The sequence below is a fragment of the Phaseolus vulgaris genome, chromosome 3 (assembly GCF_051622355.1).
Source record: "Phaseolus vulgaris cultivar YP4 chromosome 3, ASM5162235v1, whole genome shotgun sequence".
NCBI lineage: Eukaryota > Viridiplantae > Streptophyta > Magnoliopsida > Fabales > Fabaceae > Phaseolus > Phaseolus vulgaris.
The window spans coordinates 46,955,571-46,980,636 of record NC_143500.1 but is presented as its reverse complement, the minus strand read 5'-3'; the positions used below and the strand labels follow the sequence as shown (position 1 = coordinate 46,980,636).

Below are 25,066 nucleotides of genomic sequence, written 5' to 3'. Positions count from 1 at the left end.
CAGAGTGTAGCTTTGAATCATTAATCACTATTCTTTAGAAAGAAAGAAGAAATCACTACAAGAAAGGGTCAGAAGTAGTTAGAACAAGGTTGCTAAATAGTTGTATTTGAAAACATGTAATTATCATGATCTATTCAGAGTGTACAGACATAATCTTTTAGTCTAAATAATTAATTAAATGTTTAATTTATTTGCACTTTAACTGTAAAAGTCAAGCTCCTAAATTTTCTGATCTCACACCAACTATTAAATATTATACAAAAGAGTGGAAGTCGGTTCAAGTAAAATATCATATAAGACTATTTTAGAAAAAAAAAAAAAAAAAAATATTTGTGTGGATCCTAGGAGGTGTTGGTTGTATTTAGCAGTTGTGGACCTTACTCAAAAACACTGAAAAAGTCTTGTTCTATTAATAAGATTTAATTGAAAAGATACTTTTTCTATTATATTAAGGTTTAATTGAAAAGATACAAAATATCCGTAACTCAGTATTATCAGTGTACCAAAGTACATTCTTCCTATGTATAAATTTACATCGTATGATACTTTATACATATTTAAAATATATAATACGTATCTGAAACCATGAATGTCGGATACGTTGTGGACACTACTACGCTGACCGGATGAGCGTATCGGTGCATGATCAGTCTGCTGCCCAATATATGTTGAATGCAAACACACTGCCCAACATGTTCGCACACCCTTCAAAGTTTTCAAATGCATTCGAATCACACATTTTTTCATTATCACTCTCTCTCAGAATAATTGGTCCTTTCCAATTCTTACTTACACAAAAGTTCGGTTGGATAAGGCTAAACTAGTTAAGTATGTTTATAAAGTAGTTTAGTTCTAAAAAAATATACAAAAGTTTTATTAGTAAATATAGTTCCACCATGTCACTAACACTTCATTCATTAACATTAGAAAAAATGGCCTTAATTTATCACTTTTGGAAATTGTGTGAAAGTTGATGAATTTTTATTTTATAAAAAAAAAATTATTATTTTAAAAAGAAAGGTCTTATATGTATACCCTTAATGCAAGATTCATTTTAACCATCAAAACAATCATGTTCTATATGTTCACCTTATATTGCATTATAATTTGGTAAAAAATTAGATTGTATCAATACTTAAAAATGAATAAAATTTATTAAAAAATATAAATCTTTTATAGTTAATAATTAATAAAAAATATTTAATTTAGTAAATTAAGTTCAAAAAATAATGTTTAAAAATATATAAAAAAATAATTAATTAAGTTGACATAAATTTTTAATAAAAATTAAATATTAAAATTATTTTGCTCAAAATAAGAAATCATATTTGCATAAAAAATTAATGTCAAAAACAAAAAAATTAGGAGGATAACCATACCTTTATTTTTTTTTAATATACCGGAATAATAATTGTAATTACAGTATTAATAATACAATTATTAAATATAACTGCATAAATTTTTTCTTAAATTAATGTTGATAGTTATAAATTATAATTAAGGGAGAATTTAGCATAGTTACTGACATACACAAATTTATATTATAAATATTTACAGTCATGTATATTTATGTATAATATTAAATGTATTATAAGATAATATCTCATATATTTAATATAAAAATAAATATCAACATTGAATGTACATTAGTATTTAATATTTAATGTATACTAATATTTAGTATAAAAATAAATGTTAACAACTAAATTAATAATAAAAATTAAACTATTAAATATAGTTGTCCAAATTATTTATATGTTAATAATTAATGTGTTAAGTTTTTTAATTTTATATTATTACTAAAAAAAGTATGTTTGACTGTTCATGATAGGATTATATATAGAGTTCATTTTTTTTTGGTCAATATAAATATTTAATATCAACTAATTAGTTTAATTTTTTTTATTATATATATTAGTTAATTTACCCCTCCATGATAATTTATATGTGAATAACAAATCTTACATTTGCAAAATCATTATGTATATTAGCATAATAATTGAATTTAAATAGACACTATAAGCTATTTTCAATTTCCATTTAATTATCTATACAATAAGATTATTAGTTTATAAAAAATATTTTAAAAATATATTATAAGAGTTAGGAATGTAAAAAATAAAGTAGTTGTAGATAAGAATGATACTAAAATCATCATTTCATAGATAAGAATGACATGGAAGAAGGGAAGAGGGTGTGATTTAGATAAAATATATCAATGCCTAATTAATGAGATAATTAAATAATAAAATAGTGAAAATAGAAATATATCATGATGGCATGTATAGTTCAGTTTGAGTGTTTCCAAACAAAAAAAAAAAGTAATGAATTCTTGATTTCTCTCTCTTCTCATGCTATATAGATACACAGCTATTGCTGCATAACCATATCAGAGCATTCCCTTGACTCTTTCAGTCACTCACCTCTCTCTTGCATCTACTCCTTTGCAACTATGAATGCTCTAGCTGCTACCAACCGCAACTTTCAACGTGCAGCTCGCATTCTCGGCTTGGATTCCAAGCTTGAGAAGAGTCTCCTCATACCCTTCAGAGAAATCAAGGTATTCATCCTGATGATCCCTTTTATAGATTTCAATATGTTTCACTCCTTTTGTTTGCATGGCTTGTTTTTCTCAGTCACCCTGATAAAAAAAAGTGATTATCTTTTCATTTTATTGTTTTTGGGATGTATCCAAAAGGATTTATATGTTGTTTGTGTCTGATCTTCGCAGGTTGAATGCACCATCCCGAAAGATGATGGAACTCTGGTTTCATACGTGGGATTCAGGATCCAACATGACAATGCGCGTGGTCCTATGAAAGGAGGAATTCGTTATCATCCAGAGGTTGTTGTTTGTGTTTTATTTTGTTGTTCTTTGTCAGTAATCCTTTTATTTATTTTCTTTTCTCATCGGGAAGGGTGGATTTTGAATTTGATTTTTGATTTTGTTAAACCGAACTATGTTCATATTGTGATATTATGATTTAGCTTTCAAGTGTGCAATTTTGCGAGAAGTATTTCATTTGAGTATATACTGGTGTCAACATGTAAAAAAAAATGAGCCGATAAAAAAAATGTAAAATTTGTGCTGAACTGCTCAGTTTTATTATAATTAATATTTTGTGAAAGTGATGATATAAAATTGTGAACTGTTGTTATTTTCTCTAAAATTTGGTTGAGAATTTTATGATGTTTCCATTGTTTATTGTTGATGATTTACTTGATGCATAAATAATAACTTTTGTAACCTTATCTATCTTCTGTTGTGGTAACTTTGTAATGAAATCCCAAAAATAAATGTTACCTTCCTTCCACTTAACAGAATCATGAGATCTACGCCGAATACAATCATAAGATACAGGCAGCAAATTGAGTTTTAAATGTTACCTTTTCATGTAGATCTGCTGAATCCACAAGATACATGCTGCATTTCTCAACCTAACTGAACCACAATATATAGCAATTACAGTTTAAAACCTTGACCTTTTACTTTTTGTAATGCAGTGATTTTGTCTGTGTGCTGATATTATGTTCCTAGATCTGCATGTTTCTTCAGATGTCCTTGTCTCATAATGAAATTGCATGAATGCCTCTCAAATTTTACCTTCCTATCTGATCTTCTGAATTCAATCATGAGATGCATGTTGCATCTTTTATTCATTTTGTTACTTACTTGAGTAATGTAAATGTAGTTTGATATTATAGTTGTATTTGAGATGATTTTCCTCCATCACAGCACAACAAAATTTAGGAATGCTAAATAAATCCGGTTACAAACCATGCTAGCTATGTTGGTTTATAGTGCTTCAACTTTGATTTGGTTAACTGCATCATAGTTCTGATATATCCTTTGCTTGCCTAAAAGAGATTGTTGATTTACACAGTTCTTTTGACAATCATTTTTGCATGTTGATGCCAGGTTGACCCTGATGAAGTGAATGCTCTAGCTCAGCTGATGACATGGAAGACAGCTGTAGCAGACATTCCCTATGGAGGAGCAAAGGGTGGGATTGGCTGCAACCCAAGGGATCTGAGCATTAGTGAGTTAGAACGTCTAACTCGGGTTTTCACTCAAAAGATTCATGATCTCATTGGTGTTCAAAGGGATGTTCCTGCCCCAGATATGGGAACTAATGCCCAGGTACTGATAATAGCATTTTTTTATTAATGATTGTACTTTATGGTTTCATATATTTCTTATCATTTCACTGAAACAGACCATGGCATGGATTCTTGACGAGTATTCTAAGTTTCACGGTCATTCACCTGCAGTTGTGACCGGGAAGCCTATTGTAAGTCTCAAATGCACATACCTTAGGAACTGTTAATAAATTTGAGTTTGGGTTATTAGAAAATTTGTTTTGAATGTTCATGTCTCTTTCCTATAGGATCTTGGAGGGTCATTGGGAAGGGAGGCTGCCACAGGTCTTGGAGTAGTTTTTGCAACTGAAGCTTTGTTTGCTGAATATGGAAAGTCCATTTCTGATCACACATTTGTTATCCAGGTAATAATTTCCACTTCCATGGTAGGGTGATATAGTGTTTACATATCAATCCCAGTTTTAACATCTATTTGATTTTAATCACACCAGGGCTTTGGAAATGTGGGCACATGGGCTGCCAAGTCTATTTATGAGAGGGGGGGAAAGGTGATTGCTATCAGTGATATCAGTGGTGCTATCAAAAACTTAAATGGAATCGACATTCCTGCTCTTCTGAAACACAAGGATGATGGCAATCAAACCCTGAAGGACTTTCCAGGTGCAGAAGTGATGGATCCAAATGAGTTGCTTGTTCATGAATGTGATGTGCTTATCCCTTGTGCATTGGGTGGAGTTCTAAATAGGTATGAATTTTTATGTTTGTTTGCTTGTGTTTGTCAATTAAAATATAAATTATCAGTATTGAAGAACATTAACATATTGAAGAGTGTGTTTGGTTTCCAATTCCCACTTGCCAATCCATAGATTTTATTTATCAGTTGATCCTGCTGACTAAAATCCTCTTATTTAGTTCTTTCTTTACTATTGTTTTTAACAAGAACTTAACTTTAGTATATTGTTTTTTAAGGGAAAATGCTTCTGACGTGAAGGCAAAATTTATAATAGAAGCAGCAAATCATCCCACTGACCCTGAAGCGGATGAGGTAAGTTGATTGCCCTCAGACTATATATATATATATGCCATAATGTAAAGATATAATGAGTGATTTTTTTTTTTCTTTTGTAGATTTTGTCTAAGAAAGGAGTCATCATATTACCTGACATCTATGCCAATGCTGGTGGAGTGACTGTGAGCTACTTTGAATGGGTTCAGGTAGATAGAACCAACCAAGTTTATTTTGACAGTGTTGACTATGTATGTATCAGTTTTAATGCTAAACTTCTGGTTCTATGGTGCAGAATATTCAAGGTTTCATGTGGGATGAAGAAAAGGTGAATCATGAGTTGAAGAAATACATGACCAGAGCTTTCCGAGACATCAAGACAATGTGTAAGATTCATAACTGTGACTTGCGAATGGGAGCCTTTACTCTTGGAGTAAACCGTGTTGCTCGTGCTACCCTTCTCAGAGGTTGGGAAGCTTAGGTCCTGTCACCGCAATAGTTGGATTTTATATGGCTGTGATTTCTTTATGTTAGATCTAGTGTTAGTGAGTCAAGAAAAAGGCATTAGAGACTTGCCAATAAAACATTATTCTCGTCCTTTGGTCTGTAGAATGCGATTAGAGTATGGTTTTTCTCATTTGGTTACAGCCATATTTGTTTTAAATGTTCTAGTTTTAAATGTTATGAGGATTGCAGTTTTTGAGGCCATTGCTTTTTTATTTTGAAATCTTACTCATTTCCTCACCTTCCCTTATCAGAAAATAATCTTCATTAAAAAAAACTAATAAACAATCTCCACAAGACCATGGAGGGTACAGTGGGAAAGTACCAAACATTGCTTCCTAGTCATCGTTCATAAAATGATAAAATGACAAAGCTAAACTATTAGCATAGTAGATTTCTTAGAATTGAGAACAGAGGTTATAGTTGCATCTATAGTTGTTCGTCTTCCTTGTAAGCTACCACAACTTTCTTGTCAAGACAGTCTTGTATCTGTGAAGTCATATCACACAATACTCTGTACGGAATTATGGAGGAAGCTTTGGAAATTTTTATTTAAATGTGAGTTGTACAAATAAGTTGCTAAACTTAGAAGAAATTTACTTATAAATCAAATTTGTTTATTTTAAAAACTCTTTTCAATTTTGGCAACTCATGTGTAAGATCTACATTAAGTAATATTTTTATTTTAAAACAAATCCAATTAGAGATGTTCATTCTCATCCCCAATGAAAATGACATCCATTAAAGGAAGATCACCTCTAGGAGGACCACTCTCGTGTTAAAAAACAATGATACATTGGTCTCTATCTCGAGTTTCAATTCATTGAATTATGGCAAGTTTAGTTCAGTGATGGAACAATCTTTTTTGAGGCGGAAATGAAGAGCAATCAACACTTGCTTTCCATTTTAGATGTTTGGCAATGCGTAATTCTTCTATTGCAATCATCATCCCCTTGAAAGAGCTGATGCCATTGATGGCAATCAATTCAAAGGTGTCAACCACGTATCACTACTTGGGAATGATGGGCTTTGCAAGTTCGTTTTAGGGAAATTCTTCCATCATCTTCATAGTTTTTCTTCTTTTCTTCTTCCACTCTCTTATTTTATAAATACCAAAATTGATCATTTCAAATTTTACAATTTAAAATTTAAACTTTGTATTCCAAAATTTACAATCTAAAATACAAAATTTCACATTCAGGAGTGTAGAATCTGAAATATTGTATCCCGAATTCTAGAATCCAGAATTCATTAAATTCATTCCTTCTGTATTTGTCGATCCGTAAAACATTTTTGTGTGCTTAAACGATTAAGGTGAGTTGTTATGGCGGTGAAAGTTGAAGGTGGGAGTTGATGTGACTGAAAAGGGAAGGTGAGGAGTTGTTATGGCGGTGAAAGTTGAAGATGGGAGTTGATGTGACTGAAAAGGGGGAGAGGGAGAATCATTGTTCTCATATTAGTTATCACAATGGAGACTGCAACAAAAATGAAACTGAAAAAATGATAAGAACAAAAAATAGAATTGCTACAAAGGTGTATTAATTTTGGAAGTTGAGGGGATCTTAAAATAAGAAAAAGACAATTCCCGCACTGCAAACAAACACAAACTATCTAGGTCATTTGGAGCTAGGACGAGAGAAGGAATGGAAATACAATGTCTAATTCATATCCATGTCTTTCTTTGTACTAGAAATATTAATAGAGAACTGTATTAAGAGACAGATAGAGGGAGAACTACAGAACAGCAAATCCACTACTCTTTCTTGGAAGTGCTTGAATTTTCGTCCTGCCAAGTTGCTTGCCATTGCTTGTCATATAATGTAGTCTCATCCAATAGCTTCTTAAGGTTTTCAAGGTCTTCATTCTTTCGGATCAGAAGAACTCCAACCACTGCTACGAACAGCAGAGTTTTGCAAAAGAAGTTTCCCATTTGATCAACTAGGCCTACTCCCGTCAAGCTATCAACCAGATATGCCATAAAGAATCCAACCATGGCGGCACGACCTGCAAGATACTCAAAACAAGAAAAACATTAGCAGTGAAGGTTTTCCAAAGTTTTTATTTGTCTCTTAGTAACATAAGAAATTATTCTTTAATTTCATTCTGGAATGCAAACCAAAACTGACCATTGAGTAGTTCAGCTTCAGGGAGATGGAACCTTTTCATCCATGCCCACCAGGGTATAATGGAGGTGTCAAACACTACAGGATTTTCATTACTGGATGATTCCGGGTTATCCTCAAGCCATTTCCTCCTTCTAGCCTCTGAAAACAATTACATCCTGGGATGAAGTAAAGGTTGATGTAGTTTTAAAGGGCAAAAAAATGAAACCAACAAGATATGCATCTAATACAACACCAACTGTGTTTTACCACTCCATCAAATAAACACAAAATGAACCCATGCTCTGTCAACATGACATTGGCAGAACACCCATTTACTTCACTTTATTAGCAAACTGGTTTCTCTTGGGATATAGAAATGGCACAAACTTCAAACCACATTTAAGGCATAGAAGAGGTCAACAAATGAACGGAGCACATTTATGTGATCACAAGTAACATAATAATGGAACACATCTAAAATCTAAGATCCGCCAAAAGGCACATTTTTTTCTTGTCAACAAGAGGATATGAGTCAAGAGAAAGCCCTATGCCAAACATCACGAAATCACAATCTACATCAATACAGTTTGTAGCAATGAGCTACCATTGGTTGTGCAAAATGGTTACTTTAAATAACGTAAAAGGAGACATTTTAGGCAGCCCCGGAAGAAGAAACAGCCATGTATTATGAATCTATAAAGGATACAGGCACCAGCCAAAACTTAATTTAAAACAAATAAAAAAAGTTCCCAACTTCAATTTTCAGCCGAAGTTAAAGAAAACGAAATGACCGATTTCAATTAAAAATTAAAAACTTAAGAAAGAGATACAGCACAGTGAGGAAGGGATAGCATTACCAGCATCAATAACAGTATCCCAATCGGTGGTGCCATTTTTCTGAAACTGCTTCAAGTCCCATGTCCCTGAAACCCACCTCGGATCCACAAAACCACTTTGAACTTTCACCTCCTCACTCTGAACCGCAACAGTAGCAGCAGCAGCAGCAGCCCCATTGGTCCCAACAGAAGTGTTCTCGAGCGGCGGGGGAGAAGTCTCCGGCGGCGGCTCGACGGCAGTCCCGACGCCGTTCTCAGCAGCCGTCTTCAGTGGAGAGAGAGCAAGGGCCCTGGACCTGAGAGAGAATAAAAAGTTGGTCTTGGGGAAGAGACGGGGTTTGGAGTGTGAGGAAGGAGTTGCTGAGAAATGGGTGGGAGGGGAAAAGGAAGCCATGGTGGTTGACATGCTTTGCATCTGCACTGATTTGGTTGGTATGTGAGAGTTAATTTGTGTGTGTGGTGGAGGAAATATCAGAACATGGTGGTTGAGTAATTTGATGAGTGGGTAAGTTTGAGTTTCTATTTCCGGCTGGGGCTATCCTAAGCCTTAGAAAGTATGGGCACAATAGAACACACAAGTCACAAGGGGGAAGTAGTGAAGTAGTGAAGTGAAAAAGGAAAAAGGAAAAGGGAAAAAGCTCAAGTCTGCAAGCCTCGCAACTCGTTTGTCCTTTCTCCACTCTCATCAATTCCTTATCCAATCACCTCCTACTATGCAAAATCTATGGATTACACCATCTCCAAACTTACAAAATGGCCCATCAACTGCTTCTTTTCTTGAGTCCATCTACACTATCTATGCCATTGGAATGCTCCTCTCTCATTTGTTTCTAATTAACCTATGTTTTGTCAAAACTATATTCAGCTTGGATTTGAGAAGAGTAAATATTATAAGGTGAGTAAATATTCATAGATTTTGAGTGAGTATGTTTAGATTTTTATGAAAAAATCTTATTGAAGCTTCTTCACAAAAAAAAAATTATGGAAAATAGTAGACTTACCTAGATTGAGTTGAGTTGAAAATTGATTAGTTATAAAGTTTAAGTTGATTTAGTCAGTTTATTGGTAAATCTGATAAAAATAATAAGAATGTGACTATCTCGAGTTTGTATAATAATTTAAAGATTGTTTTAATATTGGAATAAAGAGATAAAGTCCCTAAGTTTCCATATTTTAGCTTCTTTTATCTATCTTTACATTTTAGTCTTTTTTTTGTTAAAGTGTACCATTTAACTTCTTTTAATTTTGTTTATATATTTACCTTTGCTTTACTTTCAAATCCAACTTTTTTGGAAATTCAATCGATTTTAACACTAAACACTTTTAAAGTAACTTAAAATTCTTTAAGAGAGAAACAAAATTTCTTGTTTTGCAAAACCATTTCATCAACAGGGTAATTATATTTATGGTGCGATGAAAAGTTTGCCAAAAGTGTGAGTAATTTGAAATACTTATTATCCATAATAAAAAAAAATATTAATTATCAAACTTTATAACAATATGGAATAGTAGTTACATATTTAATTTCACATTGTTTCAACCTCAACTCTATTGAAATAATATTATTAGGATCAATCACCCAATTCAAAGCATTATTTTAAAATGCACATTGAAGGGTTAAAAAAAGAAAGTATATTTAAATTATCCTTAAATTCGTCTATGATGTTGGATTATAGGACGTACTAAAACAAACTCATCAGTCGATGACTAAGGGTAATTAGGGTTTTACTTTAGAACCATGTTCTCATTCCCACATACGATGTCAATGTTGTTCCGACATCAAATCTATTGAGATAACATTGTTAGGGTTAATAATTGCATGAGGTATTGTTTGTTTTGGAGTTCAAAGTTGTGTCTTAAAAGGCGTGATAGAAGAGTAAGGGGATAATATGTATTTAAATTGACTTCGGGCTCAACTCCTAAGTGATATAAATCTATTAAGTGTATCAGAACAAATACTCAATAATGTTTGACAATAAAACACTACTACTTATGACAATAAATTTACAAGCACTAATTACATATGAGTAGATAAATAAGGTCAATTTTAATTGTGATTAACTCATTCATTGAATAATAAATTTATACAAGTATTAATGAATTGTGTATGTTTTGTTAAGATATTAATGTTTGATATCTTACTGTCATTAAATAATAAAATTATACAAATATTAATGACATAATATCTAGTTAAAACAGTAAGGTGTAATATATCATTATCAGCATAACATGAAAGCTTTTTATTAAAATAAAAAAATTATATCACTATCAACATATTATTTGCAAGTGTTCAATAGAGTATATGCATTAAGTTTGAATATTCATGTAATTACCACAATGTTATAAGAAAGATTCCTTTAGAATTAGAATTAGAATTATCATGGCATTAGCAGCTCATTATGACCTTGAGTTGTATTAGATTGATGTTTGGCCTTTTTGAATGAGAATTTAGAAGAGAATATTTATATGGAATGACCAGTGAAGTTTATTGAAGAAGGAAATTAACACATGGTGTGTAGAATTAAGAAATCAATATATGGACTTAAATAAGCTTTCAGACAACAATATCTTAAGTTCAATGATATTATTATTATTATTTGGATTTAAGGAAAATATGATTGATCGTGTATATATATCTAGAGGTCAATGGGAGCAAATTTATATTTATGGTTTTGTATATTAATATGTTGCTTGCAACTAATGATCTTATTAAGTGAGAGTAAGAAGTTTCTCTCTAACAATTTTGAAATGAAGGAAATGGGTGAGACATACTTTGTGATAGGAATATAAATATTTCGTGATAGATCACAAAGATTGATAGGTTTGTCTCAAAAAGCATATATTAATAAATTTTGATAGATTCAAAATGGGTAAATGTTAAACATCTTTGGTTCCAATAGGGAAAGGAAGCAATTTAGTTCCATGCAATGTATAAAGAATGATTTAGAACAAAAACAGATGGAGAATATCCCCTATGCATATGTTGTTGGGAGTTTGATGTATGCTCATGCATGTACAAGGCCATATATTACTTTTGTAATTACTATGCTTGGTCGATATAAGAGTAATCCATAATTGGATTATAGGAAAACGGTAAAGAAAGTCTTAAGACACTTACAAATGACAAAGAATCATGTGCTTGCTTATAGGGGATCTTATCATCTTGAGGTGATTGGGTATAGAAATTCAAATTTTGTTGGTTTTATGTACAAAAAAGTCTACATTTGGTTACGTGGTGTATCATTTAGACGGATGAGCAATTTCATGGAAAAGTGTGAAGCAGTGAGTCATTGTTGCATCAACGGTAGAAACTGAATTTGTGGCATGCTTTGATAATTGTAACAAAATTTTATCTCATATTGGAGTAATTAACAGTATTGCCAAATTGCTAAGAATTTATTGTGATAATTATGAAGTTGTTTTCTTGTTTAAGAACAACAAATATTTCAAAGGTGCTAAACATATGGAATTGAAATACTTTTTCATCAAGAAAGAAGTTCATAAACATAGAGTGTTAATAAAACATACTAATATAAAATAGAGTGTTAATCAAACATACTAATATAAATATAGAGTGTTAATAAAACATATTAATATAAATATAGAGTGTCGATAAAACATTTTAACACTTATATTATGACTATAGACCCTTGAACGAAAAGGTTATCGTCCAAAATATTTACTAGTCATGTTGAGAATATGGGCCTAGTGTATGTTAAATGTTGTTATTAATGATGATTTGACACTCTGAACTCATTGATATACATATTTTTGAAATTTATGTTTTTCACTCTATGTATATATGCATGCAGAAATTATGATGTGGAAAACAAATTATGTTATTGTTGATGAAAATGACATTATGATGTATGTAATTACTAAACCATGAAATATTATAGATCCACGTGAATCAAGTGAGGGAATGTTAGAAAAATATGTAAATTAATTTTATAATGTGACTTATGTGAAATAGATTTTGGGTCTTGAGTCTAAATATAATTTAATAATATAAAAAAGCTCATTGGTTAATGTTGGAGGTTATATATATAAGACCTGATGAAAACCTAATGGAGACCGTGAAACATTAAGAAATCATCTCTGATAAGTCATTAAGGAAAAGTATGAGAAGAAAAGAGTTGCAAGAGAGATTGAAAAAATGTGATTAAAGAAACTACTAGTATATATTTTCATGAATCAAGATAAAGAACCTATCTCTATTATAAAAAAAAAAAATATAATATATAAAAATTATATATTGTAAAATCTTTATGATGTGGATTATAGACTTAAAAATTCATCTTATTGATTCATTAAATCATTTATTCTAGCATACAAAGAATGATTGAATTTGCAGAACAAATATTTTCTTTTGGAATTCATAATTTGTAATGTGGAAAATTCAAACTTAATACAATTTTAAAATGATCATTCCATATACTACACCTTCGTAGACGAATTTTGGAAGAATTCGTTACCACGGTTCCAACCGTTACAAATATTTCAAGGCCGTTATCACGGTTCCAACCGTTACAAATATTCGTTCCAATCGCAGCAGCATCACCGTAACGTTCAACCAACAAGGACAAGGGAGGTGTAGCCTTAGCTTCCAATAAAGTCCCCAAGGACAATGACGGCGTTATAAAATATATAGGTGTGTAGATTGAAAACATGGGGTGCAGGAAGAAATTTCCCACGTATACCCAATAAAACAGGCCGAAAACCAGTAAGCTCAGTCCAAGGACATCCATTTAAAAGCCACGACTTTCTTGAATTTCTATTATTTTCTTCTCTCACGCAGTGGCTCACTCACACTCACCATGGAGGTTGCCACAACTGCTTCTTGTTTCGCACTCAACAAGCCAATAATGGCATTGCCGTCTTCGTCTCGAACCGTAACCCCTATCAGAGCCACGAGCTCCTCCACCTCCTCCATCAGGACCTCTCTATCCACCAATTTCGTTGCTCCTTGTTCCGGAATCAGCAGCGCCTCTAGCCATTTCTCCGGCCACAAGCTCCGACCCTCCTCCCTCAACCCGGCGTCATTTGGTGGCTCCAACGCCAAACGAGGCGTCGTTGCTATGGTACCATTTCCCCACTTTTTTCCATCCGCTCTTCACATTCGCGTTTCCAATGTTGGTTTCGAATTGGATAAGAGATTTGCGATTTGAAGTGAACGCTTAAATAATTTGTATTCTGATTTGGCGCGAATACTCACCGTTTGTCTGTGCGTACTGTGATAATTTCGAGTATGAATTTATAGGTTTAGTTTCTAATCAGCGTATGAGGTCGTAGGGTTTATGGTTTGGGTTTTGCTTAAACAAAAGCGGTTGCAGCTTGAAGAATTTATACAATTTGTTGAGTTGGGTATAGAGGTGTGGAATTTGACTTTGGCGGAGATTGAGAAGAAGTAGTACGGTTTTATGATGGCTAAGGTCGTTCTAGAACAGATTTTTGAGGTAACAAATCAGGGATTTGAAATACATCAATGAGTCCTTGTGGTCATCACTATCACAATCACAAACACCCAACAAAACAAAGTTGTTGGCAGAGAAGTCTCACTTTGTTAAAAATAGCCTTCTCTCGGAATTAGAAGAAAATATTTATCGACGTAGCCAATCATTTTTTAACCACATGTTCTGTTTCATTTTTGAAACCAAATGTAGAATAGAACTCATATGTTATGTTCTATCTTGTTCTAGCCTGTTTACAAAGATGCTGCCTTAATCCCTGAAGCTACTGAAGTCCATAAAAGCCCAACGCACCTTACCGAAGAAAATTGTTAAGATTATAAAAGTAAAACAGTAAGATATTTGACTTTTATCCATCGACTTTCTATATAAATAAACTACTCATTCTGCAAGCACATTGTTCATATTACAAGTCAGATGATTTTCAATTTTCAAGAATGGAAAACCCTAAGCTACTCGATGCTATGAATCCCAAAGATTTGACAACCAGTAATTCTTTTTCACTTTCTGCCTAGTTTTCCCCCATTTATCACAGTAGGTAACATGTTAGATGGATGGACTATTGGAGAATTTTTCGGCCTGAACTAAAAAAGGCATTCCTAAGTTGCGAAGAGGCACTGATCTCTTCTAACATCTTGCATTGCATGCCATTTTAAGATTTCTTTGGCACTTTCTCCTTATACTGATCTACTTGATAAGGGATAGGATTCTTTTGTTAGTCCGTGGACAGTTTCTTCAGAGTCTTTTTGATAGGTATGTGGAGAGGACAGGGAGCTCTATTTTATTATTTTATTTAGAGCTGTCACTGTTTTTGTTGTGTTGAAAAGAGACTCATATATGGTCATTGCTGTGCAGTGTCTGAAACAAACATTCCTTAACTCATACAGTTCCTTAAAGTGTAAAATTGTTTGTGTGATTTATGTATCATGTGAATAAATAGTATAACTTGTAATGTACAATACTTTATAGCACATTGCGGCACAAGATATGCTATCTTTATGTAGGTTTCTTGTTCTCTTTTTTTCTTTGGATAGGTTATTCCATATTCAAGGGGAAGTGCATGGGAACAACCTCCACCGGACTTGGCTTCTTACTTGTACAAAAACCGAATTGTTTATTTGGGCATGTCTCTTGTTCCATCTGTCACTGAGTTGATTCTAGCAGAATTTCTTTACCTCCAATATGAAGCTGATGATAAGCCTATTTACCTATACATCAACTCCACTGGGACAACTAAGGTAGGTGATATTTCTCTATTTTGTATTCAGCCTGTTTTGTCCTTGAGATCATAGCCTGATGTGTGTTGATATGATTCGTTTAATTTTAAAGCATTTTCCTTATTACTAAGGTGCATATGTATAGCAGGGCTTGCTTGATTTAGAGTCACATGTTGTAAGAGGGGTTGATACGGGGAGGGAGGGGACTAGGGACGTGTGCATTGGAGGAGTGATAGTGAGGTAGATGAACCAGATCAAATTATGCAACTTCATTACAAATATAATTGGGTTCATTGTGTAAATGTAATAATTTATTAGAAACTATTATGGATATTATTAGCTGGTGTTGCACACCTGGATAAAAGTTATGCTTTTGGGGGTTTCCCTTTTCAAGTTATACCTACTCGTGCCATTGGCTCAAATGTTATGTTTGCTTATTAATCTGAAACACACCAATGTAAATTTTGATAAGCACAATGTTGATGGCAATTGCTTTACTAGCAATTATGGTGAATAGAGGTGTTGATAACTGTGTAGTCCATCTTCTCACTGGATTGTAGATATAGTGCACGGAAAATGTAGCTCTAGAGCTAAGTCCAAACTAGCCTAACCAGGTTGCAATCATTGGGATGGAGTGGGGGTTCTGGGTTGGGTTAAGTCTAGGCCCAATCCTGTGAGGATGGAGGATATCTAAAGCTTACTGATCTACAGAGCATTTTTATGCACCATGGCTTAAGGGTCTTTTATGACAATAAAAAGTGTTGGAGCCAGGAATTTGAGTAAAGGGGACCAATATTGAATCGCTAACATGTTGAAACTATCATCTTGATACATGTTTAAAAGAGAGAAGAGGAAAGACTGAATTGTTCTGTTGTCTAAAATGTAGAAAATCGATCCAAATATATAGATCCTAATGAGGTACCCTAATTATAGAAATAAGGAAGCAAATCACCAATTAAAACTGTACACAATCAATCCCTAATTACTGTAATTGGAGTCACTATCCTACTCAATAAGCATATCTAATCTTATCATATAAGGTGAGGCCATGCCTACACTTGTCAATCTAGTTTTCATAGAAATTATAGAATAATAAGGATGAGTTTTGAAACTTTGAGAAACTATTACTAATCATTATATTTTTTGGGTTTAGTTTAATGCTTTTATGGAGATGCCTTGATGCTTGAAATCTACCTAAGACATAGATAATTTAATAATTATTGTATGCGGCTTAGCTAATAAAATTAATAAAATCAATAAATTTTATTTCTTTCTGTACAGTTAGCAGGGAGTTGCTCAGTTTTATGAGAATATCATATACTACACCAAGAACGTAGTCTTATCCCACTAGGAGGAGGCTGCATGAATCTATCTGAACTGTTGAATGCTTTCATTTCTGACTACTAAACAACTGCAACTGATTTTCATAACATTCTAGAATATGGTGCCACAATCTCCATGAAAATATTCATTTTCTTAATAGAATTTTATTTTGTTCTTTCAGGGAGGTGAGAAGTTGGGTTATGAGACTGAGGCCTTTGCAATTTATGACGTGATGAGGTTATTATCACTATGGTTTCTGTGATCATGTTATTTATTTTCCTCATCTGACGTATTTTAGGCTCTTATCTTAACTATGTACTACAAAGGTGTCATTAAATGGGAAAAAAAATTAACTGCTGTCTTTCTTCATTTTCTCTGCTCCACCTTGCATTGCTAGTTGTGGGTTGTAAGGTGAAGTCCTTTAGTTGGTAGTGCATATGTATATAGGTACTGTGTTCAGATTTTAATAATTAGGAATCCATGAGTCCCTCTGTGGGTAGTAATCTGAGTGGCAATAATACCTACAATAAGCATCCTTACATAAGAGTTTTTCCATGGAAGGTATTTCTCTATAAATTGTATCAAGGTTTTCAATTGACTCTTTTCCTAATCTGTGCTTTTCTTGTGGGCTCACTGCTCATTGGTGCAGTACATATTTTAGAAATCATGTTTGTTGTCTAGTTTCTGTTTGTTTTCCTTCATTTTTTGTGCCACTGTTTACGTTCACTGCTGCCGTCACCGTTCACCGCTGACATTATTGTTTACTGGTGATGACATTCTAGAGAGCTTTTTCCTACTGGTGTTACTGTTCACTGTTGATGATTTTCTGGCAAGCATTTTTTGGCCAACTATACCATTATCACCTAAGTTTTTTCCTATGAGTAGTTTTTATTACTGCCGTTGTTTTTTGATGAGTACTATTTATGGTAGACTTTTTTTGGTGAGTGCTGTTTACCTTAACGTTTTCCGGCCAGTACTATTTATCGTTGACTTTTTCTGGCAATTATTGTTGACATTTTTCTGCCGAGTAATGCTTGTCAATGTTTTTCCGGCAGGTATTGTTTACCGTCTGGTTTATTTTTTCTTTTGTTGAGATTTTTCATGCCAGTGACTGCCTCCACCACCAGCATTAGCTTGTTGTGTGATGACCATTTTTGCTTTATGTCCTCTGAGCATTCTTGGTTCTCAATTTTGTTGAACTCTCTGAATATTTTTGCTTTCCGACAACTACCATGTCCTTTTGATTATTTTTTGCTTTCTGACAACCCTTGTGCCCTTAGAGCATTTATTTTCTTTCTGAGAGCTGTCATGTCCTCTACCCAGTTTTGCTCTCTGACAGCTCGTGCCCTTTGTCCATTTTAACAAACTTGACTCGTGTGATACATATGTTCCACCTTGAGGGAAATTCCTATGTAATGCTCTATATGTATATGTTCCTCAACTGTGGTAATTGAAATGCAAGAGGATTATATTGCATAAATGTATACCATTTCCCTCTTCGGTATTTGAAAGGACGAAATATATTGAAGATTGATGGTCATCTTGACAGAGAGAAAGCCATGTCTGGGGAATATCTACTAGCTTTGTTATTATTTACTTTGTCAGCTTTGGCAACCTACTTGCTGACATGTTTACTTAGTCTCTCAAGGGATCTTATGTTGATGACATTTGTAACAAGTTTATTTTGAGGAGGAATGTTGCAGATATGATTTGATTATATTGAATAGGAAGACATGATATGATTTAATAAGGAAATATTTTTCATTATTAGATATTGATTTTGTTTCTTATTATTTTATCTCTTCATTTTAAAAAAGGATATTCATGTGTGTACCCAAAACATGAAATTTATTGTATTCTTAGTTTCAGAGCAACACCATCTCTAGTGACCTGTTTTGTCACTAATCCTTTCGAGATGAATAAATATTTTTACTTCTCCTATACAGCTCTACCTGAAGAGGAGACATATTTCTTTTTATTCTATAGCTTTTTTCCCAATTTGAAGAATTCCCCATATAATGTTTGTGTTTATATTTATAAATCTAGCTTAGTTGTTGTGCTACAGGTATGTCAAGCCTCCTATTTTCACTCTTTGTGTTGGTAATGCTTGGGGAGAAGCAGCATTGCTTTTGGCTTCAGGTGCTAAGGGAAACCGCTCTGCTTTGCCATCATCAACAATAATGATAAGACAGGTTTGTAGTCGACCATTTGTTACTATTACAAATGAAGAGACTGTTTGGTTTAAGAAAACATTTCCTTTTCTTGTTTTCTGTTTTTACTGTTGCCTATTTTCAGAAGTTATAATATCATGTTGGAAACTGTTGAAACAGAAAACAATAAATAGTTGTTTTTCACTTTCCTCTGTTTCAATACCAAAGATTTGAAAACAGGAAATAAACTTAATATAAGGTGGTGTTTAGTAATTAAAAGTGAAATTAAAAATGAAAATATAACATTTTCTTAAAGAAACAACCGTTAACTATCCCCAAAGCGTAAGTTGTTGGTGTGGTCATCTTTTATCCTAACATCTGAACTGTATGCCTTTTCAATTTGCAGCCAATTGCAAGGTTTCAAGGTCAAGCAACAGATGTTAACCTTGCAAGAAGAGAAGTAAATAGTGTGAAGGCAGAATTGGTATGTACTTCAATCTAATTTTATATAGCTAAGTTTTTAGTCGTCATTGAAAATTACTATCTGTGAAGGTTTTTGGACCAGTGCATAATTTTGTATTTTCAGTCCCTTTAAAATACTGAAATGTCAGTTTGTTTACCAGTAGCCAAACATTTGTTGGTTCCCTTCAACCACAGAGCATCAGATTATGAACTGTGTTGTATTTGGGCATTTCAATGGACTTTTGCATGATTTTGATTTAATATGGACTCCTAAGATGTATGCTTTACTGATCTTTAAAGAAAGGCTGACTGAGATTATTTTGACAATTCGTGCATGATGTTTGATTTTTTAAAGGTTAAATTGTATGCAAAGCATATGGAAAAATCACCTGAGCAGATTGAAGCTGATATTCAGCGTCCAAAGTATTTTAGTCCTAGTGAAGCTGTTGAGTATGGTATCATAGACAAGGTAGTTGCCATTAGAAATTTTGGTTTTTGTCATTTATTTTACTTGAAAATAAAATTAACTGTCTTTTTTGCAGGTTATATACAATGATAGGGGGTCTGAGGATCGTGGAGTTGTTTCTGATCTTAAAAGGGCACGACTTATTTGACAGTTGGGATTTAAATTGCTATTTTCTTGGAGTTCAGGTAAAGCACATTTCAAGTCATTGTATTAAACAGTTGTTGCTACTTCAGAATTGATTTAATTCAATGTTATCTTAGAAGAAGATAACTGCACCCTTTTTAGCAACAACTCTTTCTTAAATCTTATGGTTCTTTGCTATTATTTTGCTGGGTTGTTTGTGATGCTCAGAAATTAAATGCTCGTAAATCTTGCTTGATAAATTGAGCAATCACCCATGATTATAATATTTTCCGTTAACACTTGGCTTTAAGCTTCCGGTGTTTGCCACTGTAAAACAGGTAATGGTCTAGCGATGTCTAATGATTGCACCGACCAGAGTTAGTGTTTCATGTTTTGTGTAGAAAGGAGCCCCAAAGCCCTTTGTTTGAACCCTTTTTGGGAATATAATGCCCTCAATTAGCTTTTCACTTTTAACGAGCTAAATATAAGCTTTTATTGACAGCGACATCCACAACCTCTAGTTTCTATTCTATTCTATTCCACTACTAAGTGCAAGCATAAAATTTAGTGAGCGATTACTTTTTCATGTCTATACTACGCCTGTCCAAAATGTTTTCCCCACTTCCTACCCCCAAATTATAAAGAGAAATATATTGGAAGGGATGAAGATCCTCTGCATTAAAAGAATAACTGAATAAATATAAGCCATCAAAATGCTTTATTTTACAACGGATAAAAAAATATGTAACATTAGATATGATTTGTCGGATTTGAACTGCATGATGGTGCAGTTACTTCTGAACTTTAGAGAATCCTAATCCTAGGAGAAGGGACATGTATATGGTCATGCTAAAGTTTCTGCTTGGGCTGTTTGGTATACGTGTTTACATCGTGTATTTGCATTACAACAAATATTTCATGAATTGCCTTTAGAATCAAGATTCAATACTATGATTGAATTGGTGAGGCACTTTTGTATTTGGCCGGATTTAGTTTCATCTTGTTAGTTAGCTTGCTTCACAGCACGCGTTGAATACATATGTTAGGGAGACATAGGAATACGCCACTCGCACATTTGCTGGTCCGTTAATCTCTTAGTTATGTATTTTTTTGCATTATCTAATTGAAGTGGCCTGTCCCTTTGATGGAGTGTGTTGTCAACATTGATTGCCATTATAGAGATTCTACTTTTTTGCTTTTTAAAACATGATTCCATCTGTTTCCTTTTTCGGCATTATTTTTTAAGGGGCAAAAAGTAAATATAGTACTTTACTATGTAGCAAAAATGGTGATTGTTTTCCTTTTATTCCAATCAAGACAATTTCTGCATGATCTGATATATTTCTGATGAAACTTTCCTGACTACACGAATTTGTGTTTGGAATTGGTATAGTTATTGTAGATTCTTTATTTTCTTGCATATGATGCTTTGTATACTTAATAAATTATTTCATGTAATAGAAGTAGATCAGCTGAAATGGAAGAATATCTGTGGTGAAATTGGGCAACCGTGCCAAGCAAGTAGCGGATGTTGTAGTCTCAATTGTTAATACCAAGACCGTATTTCCCTTCTCCAACAATAGGCTGAAGGATCGATCTACCACTAGTTTTCTAGTAGGTTGTACACATGATTGTATTCTGGTTCATTCTAATTCAAAATGTTTTTGCTTGTCAGTACCAGCAGAACGAAACTAGAATATTACAGTTAATGGCAATATCTACCAAATTTGAAGAACGGTTCACAAATTTTAAATTGTTTAAGAAATTTGCTATACTTGCGGGAAGACGGGGTAGTGAAGCTTTTAAAGATTTATTTATTTCCGTCGGTATATTAAGTATCAATTTATTTTAATGAATTATTTAAATTTAGCTAATAGAACTATATATGAGAAGACAAATTGAAAGTGGAATGATTTGGTAAGAAAAGTATACATAATAATGTAACTAACATATGAGAAACATTGAGTGATAAATATTTCTTTTGCTAATGTGATTAATTCAATTTCTAAAATAATATAATTGAAATTTTAAGAGATACAAATAATTATTACTTATATTCATTAATAATTATAAAACATCGATATACTATAAATTGTAGAATAATAGTATCGATGTCTCATTATTTAACCTTTTTTTCTCAATTCATGATTTTTCGTATCCCTTTTTCTTTTACTATTCTCCAAGTTTTTCTATTACTTTTTGAAATTTTTATTTTTATTTTATCCCATTCCCATCTTTATCCCTCTCATCTCTACTCTCTTCTTCCTCACGAGGTACTTCTTTTATCTGGCTCTTTAAATTACATGTAAAGTGTGATTTAAATGATAGTTTTAACATATATTTAGATATTAAAATGGCAGCAAATGGTTAAATTTATTATAACATTTAAATAATTTCTAGATTTCATTGAATTAAAAAATTAAAATGAAAAAAATAAAAAAAGTATAGACAAAATTTCAAAGAAAGAAAGAATGTTATATTATTGAAAGAATTGGTGTAAGAAAGGAGAGGTTGAATTATTGAAAGCACTATAAGAGAAGTTGATGTTGAGATTGGAAGGTTCGTGTAAGAAGGAAGGAGTGACCAGATGGATGGCTAGAGTTGAGAAGCACCAACTCCTCCATTTACATCTATGCTTTCTTCCATTCATAATTTCCCTTTTCTACAAAATTATCTCCTCACCACTTCAACAAAACACTATAAATCAGAACTTCTTTTTTCTTACATTTTGTTTTTGTTAAATCAATTTTATATTAAAGATAAACCTATCATCTAACATTTTATTTTTTTGTTAGCATGCATAATTTTTTTAATAATAGCTTTTAGCACCTATGCCGAAGTTGTATTAGTATTCATTATTTCTTTCACTTTAATTTTCAAAACAATGACTCTCATCGTCACTAATAAACAAAAATATTTTGTTTGTAACGTTTATAAATAAAATCAATTGAGTTTTTTATTTGAACTAATAATATCATATTTTTAGTTTGAACGTGTGACAAATTAAAATTAAAATCTTAATTTGTATTCAATCCAAACGTTAATAATTAGTATTTAAATTTTTACTTTTTTAAAAGTGACTATGAAATTTTAACAAGTACGAAAACATATATAAGAAACTTTGAGCAATCTTTTATCATATAAAGTATTTCAACTTAAACTAAGAAAAGAGAATTAGAAGTTTAAAAAATGGAAAACTTACAATTTTGGTGAAACTTTTTGAAACAAAAACTAGAATAAACAAATTATAAAATTGGACAAGTAGTGAAACAACCCATCTAAAGAAATTGCTTCACAAACTTAATTTTAACTTTTTATTTTTCACAACAAAGAAGTTATGTTTGGAATACACAACTTCATTTTATATAATTTTTTTTATTGAAGTTATGTTTATTAAACACAACTTATGTGTATTAAAGTTGTATTTGTTAAGTAAGAGTTTTTTTTTTTACTAAAGTTGTGTTTGATAACTTCAGAAATAAATTAGAAATTATGTTTATGAAACACAATTTCAATAAAATTAAACAGTACAAATAGAAGTTATGTTTAATAAACACAACTTTATTCAAGAAATTACAATTACAACATAGTGGCAAATTTTCCTTAAAAATAAAACTAATGTACTTAATGTTTGGCATGCAATCTTGGAGAATTTACAGGAGACTAACATATTCAAAAATAGTGTTGAAAGGATAAATATAGAATGTGTAAGTAAATATTTGTATAATTTAAGTTGAGGAGAGGGCCAACTCAGATTAACACTACTACTCTCTCTCTATATGGAAGCATCTTTTCTACTTGACACCAATACACTCACTAATAACTTGGCGGCAGACACAAAAGAAGGCACCTATTATTATTACCATTGTTAACCATTTTAGGTTATTTGTTTTGACCTAAACGAGTCCCTAGTAATAGGATTAGAACAAGTGATAGCAAGTGCGTTACAACCAACGGGGCTGCTACACATTTAAGTGGGTGTGGAATACTCTTTCTTATCAATTTTTCTATCTATCTATTTATATGATAATAATATAAGTAATTTGATTGCTTCTTCTGCTCTTTTTATTAGGATAAACATAAAATGAGTTTCATGTCTGTTATTCAACCCTATGTATATTTTTCATAATTATAAATTTATATTTTCAATTTTTTATACTTTTAATTTTTTGTATAAATTAAATTTTAAATAATATTCGTGAAAAAATGTATTCTTTATTATAATAAAATATATGATCAAATAATTAATATAATAATAAACAAATGTATCATTAAGTCTATAATGTAAAATATAACATATATATAATAATAAAAAACCGGTTGAACATTAAGATTCTTTATTATTATTTTAAAAAATAATAATAAAATACCAATTTTATTTGGATAGATTGTTTTGAAATGCTAATATGAATATCTTACTAAGATAAAGTAAAAACAGTTACAAATTTATTTTGCTAAACGCAAAGGGAATAATTTTATCAAAATGTAATTTATAACCCAGATGAAGTGATTATAAATTATTATATATGACAAGAATATTTATACCAATCACTTTAAAAATTATGACGTGTTTTTAATTTAATTAATTTTAATTTTTTATACAGAAAGAACTCATATATAAAACGATTTCTATTTTAATTGACAGGTGTAAACTTTTATCTAGATATTTAAATAATTATTTCCATTAACATGAAGTGAAATGACTAGTAGTGAAAGTTGTTAAGAAGAACTGTAGATAAAAAAGATGTGAGCACCCATCTTTTTCCATTAAGTTATAAAATATGAAGGTGTGATGGGTATAAATAAATGGTTTTAAGTTGATTATGGTTTTGATTACTCTACTAGCATTAGCCACATGGTGTCTAACAAGATAAACATCAAAATCAATCTATATTTTTCCAAACCCCAAGATTTTATGTACAAAGTTAGATCCTATTAAAAACATGTCTTCATTTTTAAATCTTCATTTTTGTCGATTGAAAAAACAAGGATTTTATCTCAGAATTTATATACGTTATCAAATAATACTGGTGCATTTGCTTCTCAAAGTGTCTTTATGTTTTATTATTTTTCAGTGTCCGTTTTAAGAAAAAAAGAGAAAAATGAAAAGAGATTTAGAAATTTGATAAATTATATATATATATATATATATATATATAAATAAAGAAGATAAAATAAAAAGTTATATATAGTTAATTAAGAGTTTTAACTGTCTTATTTATATCATGTAGGCATGATTTTATATCACTAAAAAAAATATAAAATAAAAATAAAAAAAACTAAAAATAATTAAATTAGCATTTTA

The 25,066-nt window shown here is 31.8% G+C and overlaps 3 protein-coding genes across 4 annotated transcripts; 2 read left to right on the top strand and 1 right to left on the bottom strand.

Moving 5' to 3' along the window:
- The first annotated feature begins 2,291 nt into the window (after nt 1-2,291).
- Nucleotides 2,292-5,815, top strand: LOC137808126 (glutamate dehydrogenase 2). Its single transcript, XM_068609081.2, has 9 exons — nt 2,292-2,560; nt 2,732-2,845; nt 3,920-4,141; nt 4,218-4,292; nt 4,389-4,505; nt 4,593-4,846; nt 5,071-5,146; nt 5,230-5,316; nt 5,403-5,815. The coding sequence occupies exons 1-9, from the start codon at nt 2,453-2,455 to the stop codon at nt 5,586-5,588; spliced, it is 1,239 nt and encodes a 412-aa protein (XP_068465182.1). The 5' UTR covers nt 2,292-2,452; the 3' UTR covers nt 5,589-5,815.
- A 1,302-nt stretch (nt 5,816-7,117) lies between these two features.
- LOC137808127 (light-harvesting complex-like protein 3 isotype 2, chloroplastic) lies at nt 7,118-9,306 on the bottom strand. Its single transcript, XM_068609083.2, has 3 exons — nt 8,574-9,306; nt 7,738-7,875; nt 7,118-7,615 (listed from the first exon to the last, which is right to left on the bottom strand). Exons 1-3 carry the CDS (start codon nt 8,965-8,967, stop codon nt 7,365-7,367), a joined length of 783 nt encoding a protein of 260 aa, XP_068465184.2. The 5' UTR covers nt 8,968-9,306; the 3' UTR covers nt 7,118-7,364.
- A 3,986-nt stretch (nt 9,307-13,292) lies between these two features.
- CLPR4 (CLP protease R subunit 4) lies at nt 13,293-21,496 on the top strand. Of its 2 annotated transcripts, none has more exons than XM_068609079.2 (8): nt 13,293-13,633; nt 15,055-15,258; nt 16,742-16,797; nt 18,626-18,752; nt 19,117-19,194; nt 19,528-19,641; nt 19,715-19,823; nt 21,223-21,496. In XM_068609079.2, exons 1-7 carry the CDS (start codon nt 13,370-13,372, stop codon nt 19,784-19,786), a joined length of 915 nt encoding a protein of 304 aa, XP_068465180.1. In that variant the 5' UTR covers nt 13,293-13,369; the 3' UTR covers nt 19,787-19,823; nt 21,223-21,496. The 2 variants fall into 2 exon arrangements, with proteins under 2 accessions (XP_068465180.1, XP_068465181.1); XM_068609080.2 differs by having other exon boundaries at nt 13,294-13,633; nt 21,226-21,496.
- Nucleotides 21,497-25,066: the final 3,570 nt, after the last annotated feature.